At 31.6% G+C, this 9,128-nt stretch overlaps 1 protein-coding gene across 1 annotated transcript; it reads left to right on the top strand.

Moving 5' to 3' along the window:
* The first annotated feature begins 2,245 nt into the window (after positions 1-2,245).
* On the top strand, positions 2,246-8,395 carry LOC108460649 (uncharacterized). Its single transcript, XM_017760224.2, has 6 exons — positions 2,246-2,651; positions 3,754-3,818; positions 4,282-5,017; positions 6,241-6,324; positions 7,318-7,379; positions 7,989-8,395. Exons 1-6 carry the CDS (start codon positions 2,442-2,444, stop codon positions 8,092-8,094), a joined length of 1,263 nt encoding a protein of 420 aa, XP_017615713.1. The 5' UTR covers positions 2,246-2,441; the 3' UTR covers positions 8,095-8,395.
* The last annotated feature ends 733 nt before the right edge of the window (positions 8,396-9,128 follow it).

Raw genomic sequence — 9,128 nt, 5'->3', positions numbered from 1 at the left:
TGCAAATATGTGAAAGTTTAGGGCAAAATGTAATTTTTCCAAAGTTTGAGTAAAGGGTTGTTTTGATAAATGTTGATATTAAATAAGCTAAATTTGCTATTATAGATCAAGAAGAGCGAAATTCGAGAGTAGATCGGGAAAAGAAAAGTAAAGGACTAAATTGTAAAGTTTAGTCACATTTTGTATCGAGGTAGGTTTACAGTAAATAAATGCAATATTCTTTTATTTTACATTATTATTGTCAATTTCAGCATTTATATATTATGTTATGAAAATATTTAAAGTCGAATTTAAGGTGAAGTGACAGAGGAAAAGTGTTAGAAAGCCGGTTGAACCCTAGGAATGTTAGGATATTAGGGTTGACAGATGTAAACGAAATAAGCCATGTAAGTCCATATTAGAAATATGGCTTTAGAGACAGATTGAGCCATGTAAGTCCATATTATATATGGCATTGGAGACAGGAATATTTCATGTAAGTCCATGTCAAAGACATGGCATTGGCGGATATTGATAGACAGAACGACCCTAGTATCCTTAGTATTCCGAGTGGTTCAACGGGTCAGGATACGAGTTAAATTACAGTGAATTAACAGCAAAGGAAAAGTAGATTATACTTATGAAAAGGAAAGGTCGTAAGAAAGAAGGTAAGGAATAAAGAAGAAGATAGAAATTGAGAAGTAAAGAAATTTATGATGTTAGATGATATTATGCATAATTATCCATTATGTTGAATGTTGTGATTTATTTGCTTGTAAGCTTACTAAGCCTAGTGCTTAATCTCTTTATTTTCTTCTTCTTATAGTACTTATCTAGTCACTCGGGATCGAAGGAAATGTCGGAGGCCGATCACACTATCAAAGAAATAACTCGGTATAATTAGGCGTTTTGTTTTGTGTATGGCATGTATAGAAACTTAGCCACTTTTGGTATAATATGAACAATGAATGATGTGTAAATACTTGCTAGTGATTAGCTAATAAAATGGCCGATGATATGCATGTTTATTAATATGTATGATTGAATGGTGATTATCACATGAAAATTATGAAAAATGTGAAAGTAACCTAAAATAGATTCAAGTAACAAAAATAACGTAACTTTGATAAAATTGTATAAACATAGTTTGAAGATGAATAATATATGAAATTAAATCTTATTATGTCTATTTTCTTATGGAATAAGAAAAATAGGTAAAGGTATTATATTTCATGATATATCGAGTTTTAGTGAAACAAGGTCGAGCGATTTCTAGAACCCTGTTTCAACTTTGGAAATTCACCATAAATTGTACAAAACTAATTAGAAGGTATACTTTATATGGTTATAATCCTTGTTGAGTATAGTTTTAAGAGAAACAAACGGCTTAGTGATATGAATTTTGTGCAGGAAGAAACATGGTTCGTAGTAACAAGAGGTTAGTGCAGTCGAGTTTTGAAACAGGGGAAACTTTAACTAATAAACTGTACTAATTGGCTACGTCAAAAATTCTAGAAAAAAATTAATAGATATATATATGAGTCTAATTTCATGAAAAATTTACGGATCTTAATTTCGAGTTCTGAAACTCGAGAAATGAATTTTTAAGTAACCATGACGCAGAAAAATAGTTTATTCTAAAAATTAAAATAAGTGATTTAGAGTTGTTTAAAAGGTAAGATAAGTTTAGTAACACCTCAAGCTTGACTCCGGTGATGGTTTCGGGCGTGGGGGCGTTACAGAACTACTACAAATCTTATAGTAATTTAACATTATGAATAGTTATTCAAAACCAATCTAACTTGCAAACTTTTAATGTCACAAGTTTAACTAAAGATAAATTAGGTATTCTTAGTTTATATTTAAAATAAAATAAATAAATGAGGCATGAAATTATATAAGTGATTTGTAAAATTAACATTGAGCTATTAAATTTTTTTCAAGTCAACTCGAATAAGTAATTCGAGTTTTGAGTTCAAGTCGAGTTAAATTTTACAATTCAAATAACTTGAATAATTCGAATAACATATTAGTGTAAATACCTCTTTGGTCCTTGTCAATTTTGAAAGCGAATAAATTAATTTTTCTTTCAACTAAAATTACAAAAAAATTAAAATATTTATAAAATTCTAAAATTTATATTTTAAAAATTATAAAGAATTTAAAAAAATTAAAATTTTTAAAATTTTCTAAAATAATAAATTTGGGAAGTTAAATAAGTTAATTAATATTTGCTCTAAAGAAAAAGATTTTAGACTTATTTCATAGACGTTGCCCTAGAAGCCAAGTGATTGTTTTGTATCGTATATCATGGGTCATCGTTTTACCGCAAGGTCTTTAGTTATTCGGGATTTAAAGAAAAAGTAATTAAATTCTTTAATAAGCAAAACCCTAGCCAGTTGCTATAGTTGAGACCCAGGGGAGGAGGTGAGGTTTATATATTACTTAAGGATCAGGGATACATGCATGTAGTAAAGCCTTCCCCTTCGCTCATAGCTTTGAAGCCTCGCCAAGTTGTACTTCTTTCCAACCCGACCATGAAAATGGAGGCTTCTGCTCCGTCCTTGACTCCCCACCAGAACTCTCTCCTCCTCCTCTCCATTGCCCGCTTTCTTCAACGCAATTCCTTCTCTAAGACCCTCAAGAAGTTTCTCTCCGAAGCCCAAATCCAGGTATCTTCTTTTCTATTTTAGTTTTCTCTGTAGGTATATTCGAATGTGATTGTAGATGGGTTGTTTTGGATATTTGAGAACCGATAGTGTAAATCCATTGTTCTGCTCCTAAATGTAAAAGTACATATTTTCTTTTAGATCTCAGTGGTTTTAGTGGCTTATCAGGTTACAATAAACAAACCTACAAGCTCAAAGGCATAAGCGGTCTATTTCCCAATGTAAGGATGTTTGTCTTAATCGGCTACTCTGTTTCATCGATTTCATGATTCTTAGACTTAGCTAGTATCTTCCTGAGAGATTTGACCTTTTATTTACTGAATATATTTTGGTTTATTTGCCCGCGGTTTTGATGTTAACCGGGATTGCAAAATAGGCCAAAGTTCAGCTATCATGTGCTTATGACCATTACTTAGGATGCTTTAACTGCAAAAGAGAGGGGTTTCGTGCTGCACAAGCAGCTTCTCTCAAGTTTCTAATGATCAGAAAATGGTTCTTCTGGGAAGACGTCTACTGTATAGTTGGGTCTCTGGCGTTAGTCTACCTAGGAAAGTTAATTGTTTTTCCTTAAAAAGTGACATTTTGGATCTCAGGCTGCAGGAAGTGTATACCACTCCCCCATTAATTGATAAAAATCGTAGAACCATAATAACTTGTGTTTTGAAAATAAAAAATAAAATTGTGCATTAGTTCTTTTTTCCCCTGAACTATAATGTCGAGGATAGAAGCCAATAGTTAACTTAATTTTCCTAATTGTCTCAATTCTTGACATTAGTAGGTGAATCTCATTTTTTCCTTGAGCATTTGATATTTTTATTTTTGTAAGTTGGAAGGTCACGAATAATAAAGCTTTCTCAGTGTCTCTGTATGTGTGTGGATCCTTTGTTTTGTGTTCTTGAATCATATATTGTTTCCTCTGTTAAGCAGAGAAGCTTGTTTCTGAAATAATTTAACTTTCCCTCCTTTGTCTGCCTTCTTACTGCTTGTGTGTGTGCGTGCCTGTCACTTAATTGCATTATGAGTTTTTATTCATTCTCCCAAGCAAAGTTTCTGTTAATTGGCTTGACTCTCAATAGTAATTTTCTTATCCTTTTTTTTTTTGCAGAAAGATGTTTTGGCAGGTTCTTCTCTAGATTTGGAAGAAATGTGCTGCAAGTATCTGGCGAAGAGGTGGGATGAGATTTTTTTTTTCTTGATTGATTAAACTTTTATTTATTAAGCGGGATAATCTCTTTCTCCACGAAGTGAAGATAAGGCCTCGCCATTTTTGCATGTTTAATCACCTTTGCCTTTACACTTACTGATTTCATTGCAATTATGACTTAACATTAAACTTATGCATGTAATGGCATTGAGAATGCATAAATATATTCGTACAGTTATCTGCATGTGAACACAAAAGTGCATATTGTCTTTTTATGATTTCTATTTGGAGTGTAGTAGATTGTTATGATGCATTAGTCTTTTTAGAATGCCACTTATTTTGGAAAAACAGAGGCACAAATAACCGATGTGATATTTTTTTTCTTTAACTTTCTGTCTTTCCAACCTTAACAGGTTTTATTTTGTCATTTCAATTCTTATTTTCTTATTTTATGTTTTATTCTCATTTTTCAACTTCTGTATTATGCAGTGATGGACAAGACTGCATTGCTTCTACAGTTGAAGTTGCTCCCAAGAAAAAGAAGAAAAGAGGCAATGAGAGTAGTATGGACATTATAGGTGGTCAATCTGAAGTTGACGATAAATCTGTCAACTCTAAGAAATTTGAGGAGCAAGTTTTCAAGGATGCCGCTAAGGAATCTGCTACTGATAAAACAAAGGATAAGAAAAAAAAGAAAAGCAAGTCAACTTCTGATTCTTTAATTGAAAGTGTTGGACAGCATGGTTCAGAGGACACGCAACATGCTGCAGTTACTTTGAATGCTAGTGACATATCAGTGGAAGACAAGACTTCCAAATCTAAAAAGAAGAAAAAGAAGGATGATTCTGAAGATGTAGAGAAAGAAAAATCCACAGAGGAAAATAAGATCTCGAAGGTGGATTCAACGATCACAGATGATAAAGGTTCCAAGAAAAGGAAAAGGGTGGATTCTGAAGTACATAATTCTCAGCCTGTTGATAAAAATGCTACTGAAGACTCTAAACGGAGAAAGACAGCAGGTTCAGAAGAGCAATTAAATTCACTAGTGGGAGCTGATAAAAATGTCGGTAAAGAAAATAAAGGAGAAAGTGGAGAGACTGATGTTGATGTTCTTCCCAAGAAGCCTGCTAAACAGTTTCATGAGCAGGAAAATGGGAACATTGAGAAAAATGGAAAGCATTCTGAGCAAAAGAGCTCAAAGAAGCAGCAAAATGGTTCAGTTCAGGTAAGTTTATGAATATCTTCTTTACTTGTTGAACATTTTTAGTAAATTATGTGTTGAAGTAAAATTCCGACCTTAGTCTGCTTGTTTTCTTTCTTTGATTTAATATGATTTATGTCCAATTGACTCCCCTTTGTCATGTAGAATTCTGGTTTTACATATTTTGCATGTGCAATCAATATGGAATGCAATGTTTTAAAGAAAACATCCATTTAACTGTATATTAAGTCCCCATTTCTGAAGCCAAATTGGTTATTTCAAAGATAGTAATTAAATCTTGCAGGTGTTCTTCACCCTCTCCTATACCTTGCTTATTGTGTTTGTTACTAAGTAAGTCTTACAGGCTTATTGACTTATTCTGTAGTGAAACTCTGAGGTTCATAAATGAAGGTGGATGCCACAACCCTAAAGCTATTTTGCTTTTAAAATCTGGCATATGTTTGTAATTTAGATCTGACTTGTTGCTTCATGTTTGAATTTTCTACATTGTAAGTATGGCCTGTTATAAAATTGTCTTTTACATGTTGAATATATTAATTCATCTAGCTGAAGCCTCAATCAATTTTAAGGAACACCATGCTCTGATCTTATATGACTCAGACTCCGGTGTGAGTGTCAGATACGGGTTATGTTGCCTGGACTCTTCATTTTTCTTGAAGTACTTGTGTCCTATACGCTAATATGGGGGTATGACCTCTAAAGATCCTCCAAATGCATGGAAAAACTTAAAAAAGACTAACCATACCCATGTTGGATACATACCTGTACCGGACACTCACACCTAAGTTTGAGGTATCCATTTGACAAGGGTATTTTCAATTTTTTATATGCTTTTCCATGTATTTGGAAGGTCTATACTCAATACTCATGTTCTAAAATATGTTGAACATGGTGTTGGACATGAGTACTTCAAGAAAATGAAGCATCGAAGCAATGTAGCTTCAATAAGGTGTTGCGAGCCTCTTTTTTTCTCCTATACTGCGTGAGTTTTAGTGTCCGGCTTTTTTGTGGTAATTTCTGCTTATTTGACGTCTTCTCTGTGCTTTATTTCTCACGTTGGAGAGTGGTGTTTAGAATTGAGGGAGAATCAATTTTTGGTTCTCTTGAATGGTTCTTATTACAGCAATAGTTTTTTTCAAGGTTCTTAAGTAATGATGATAATAATTGAACTATCAATTAATCTTTGATTTATAAGAGTTTTAATTATGAATCTTGTGTTATTGCAGCCAAAGAAACCATTTCAAAGAGTGAATGTGGATGAGGTAGAATTTGTTGATAGCAGGCTTGAAGATAATTCATACTGGGCAAAGGTATAAAGTACTTGCCCTGCTTTCTTTTTCTAATCTTATGTTTGGGATGAAGTTAGTAAAGAAAAAAAAAATAGAGGTTCTAAAGGAAAGGAAAGGACAGGAAAAGATATTTCATTCCTTTTGTCAGATAACTAAATTAAGTAAGAGAAGGAAAAGAGTGCAAAGTTAACAACATTTGTTTGGTTAAGTAGTAGGAAGGAAAAGCATATTATATTTACATTGCTCCAATTATACCTTTCTAACATAAAAAAAAAAAAATTGTTTAATGAATGATCTTGAGATTGGTTGCTTTAAATAATTTTGAAAGTGAGAAAATTAATTTTGTTTTACCGAAAGGCTTTTTTTAAGTCCATAAAAGAATGCTTTCTTGAAGATAATTTCATACAAAGAAATGTGTTTTCAAAATTAATCTATTTCAGAGGAAATTCAAGAATTGAAATATTTATATCAAGATAAAATTACTATAAACTTTACAAGTTTTAGCTTTTTCTATTATTCAATGTGCTTAATCATGTTCATCTGTTTCGTTTAATAAAAATCCCTTAATTAATCTCAAAATAAAAAGACTTGATGCTTATACTAAATTTAAAAATTACAGAAATCAAGTTACTGATCTATAAAAAGATGAAAGAAGAAATGAAGTTGAATGGATTTTTATAAGATTTGAAGGTCGTGTTAAGCTTGAATATTATAAAGTAGGTTTTGAAAAATAAAAGATATTATAAGAAGGACATAGAAGTAATTTTATATTTGAAACGAGTTTACTTTCTTCTAACCGTTTACTCTAATTTGGGTTAACTGAAAAGTGACTTTTGAGGAAAGGGAGGGATGCTTAGTTCCACTTGCTTTATTTTTATTTAAATGATACTAAACAAAGGAAATATTTTCTTACTTACCTTCCTTTCCTTTTGTTTCTCTCACCTCCAATCAATCCCAATGTATTTATTTTGATATTATATGTATATTTTTGGTCACTTGCAAAAATCCTTGTAGGATGGTGCTGAAACTGGATATGGTGCAAAAGCACAAGAAGTTCTAGGTCAAGTAAGAGGAAGGTAAGCGTAAATGTCTGAGATTTATGTATCTTTGGTACCCAATTCATATAATTGGAACTTACTGTCTCCGTTCTGTATAAGTTGAATTTACCATGCTTCTTTCTGACTCCTGAGAAAACTGATATTTCTAGTTAGCTGGACTCCAGTATTAGTTTGTTATTTGACAGGCTTGTCAATATTGGTTTGGGTTTTGCTGGAGATTTTGTTATTAATTAGGATTTTGAACTTCCTCAAGTTTGCATATGATTCTTCGATAGATGTTCCGAGGCTTAGGCTTTATCTTTTCTTTGCCACCCTCTCCCCTGTTTTCTCTCCATGATCTAAATATTTTCTAACATCTATTTCTGAGCTTGGAAAGTGGAATAAGCGGTGCTCTGGCCTCTGGATGCTGAACTTATACAATAGTATACTCCTGAAAATAGTTAGATTTGCCAGGTCAAATTAATCTGGTAATGGTTGATGTCAGTTTATTCTGGCCCATTCTCTGTTAAAGTGTTAATCGTTTACCAGAAATGGTTTGTATGTTTGTTTTACTGTGCTTTGGGTGGTTCTTGTATATGGTTAAGCAAAGATGGTGTCTAAAATACATATTTCTGATTGTAAACACAGGGGTTTCCGGCACGAGAAGACCAAGAAGAAACGTGGATCATACAGGGGAGGGCAGATTGATCTGCAGTCGCACTCTATAAAATTCAATTATTCTGATGAGGAGTAAATGTTGACTTTCTAGTTGGATGATGAGCACTGCTGTACCGTCTAACCCTTTCCATTCATTTGAGTATATTAAGTGGAACTCAATGATAATATGCTTGTGTTCATCCATAGAGTCATCTGTGTTGGTTTTGTTAGGGTCAATCAGTTTCATGCGTCATCTCTAGTTAATTGAAATTATATTTATGTTTTGGTGTGTCTAGTTCAGAAACATTTGACATATGCTTCTCTTAAAGGCAATTTGCTGTTTTGTGTTGTTTTCTGGTGCAAATTTGGAATGAAATGAAGATACATGGTGCACTGTAGATGTGTATTTATCTTTTACTGGGTTAGAAAAAAGGAATGAATACAAATGGGTAAACTAACTTGATAGTCCGATTGGTTATTTTGGTCATTCAATTTTAAAATTTTTAATTTTATTATCAAAGTTTTAAATCTTAAAATTTTAGCTTAATAATAAATTTAACTCTTTAGTATTTATACATTTTATAAAATTGATATTAAATTTAAAATTTTAATAATTTAGCCTATAATGTTTATAAAATTTGTAATTTAATTTTAATTTTAAATAGTTTTAAAAATTTAGCTTTAAATATTTATAAAATTTGTCATTTTAATTTTAAATTTAAAAGTTTTAAAAGGAAAAATATTTAAAAATTAGGCGAAAATGATAAAATAAAATTTAAAAATTTTAAAAGCATAAGTAAAATACGAATAAAATTTGAAAATTTTAAATTAAATTACAATAATAAAATAGAATTTTTAATTTTAAATTTTTTATTCAATTTGATTAAACGCTTACTCTTACTCATATAATTTTGAGCTTTAAAATAATATAATTTTGAGCTTTAAAATAAGTTGCGAGATAATGTGAATTATAGCTGATGACATACTGTGCCCTGTATCGATATTGAATATGATGATGTATGCGGTACTATTACAATATCACCCATAATTTCATTAAAGGAAACCCAACTTTGTTGATATTCCTTGTATTATGTGTTACCCTATTGAGCTTAGGGTGGGGAAAAGCCTGCA

Source organism: Gossypium arboreum, chromosome 4 (genome assembly GCF_025698485.1).
Source record: "Gossypium arboreum isolate Shixiya-1 chromosome 4, ASM2569848v2, whole genome shotgun sequence".
NCBI classification, from domain to species: domain Eukaryota; kingdom Viridiplantae; phylum Streptophyta; class Magnoliopsida; order Malvales; family Malvaceae; genus Gossypium; species Gossypium arboreum.
Note: the sequence above shows the minus strand (reverse complement) of the source record. Positions and strands in the feature narration are given on the sequence as shown.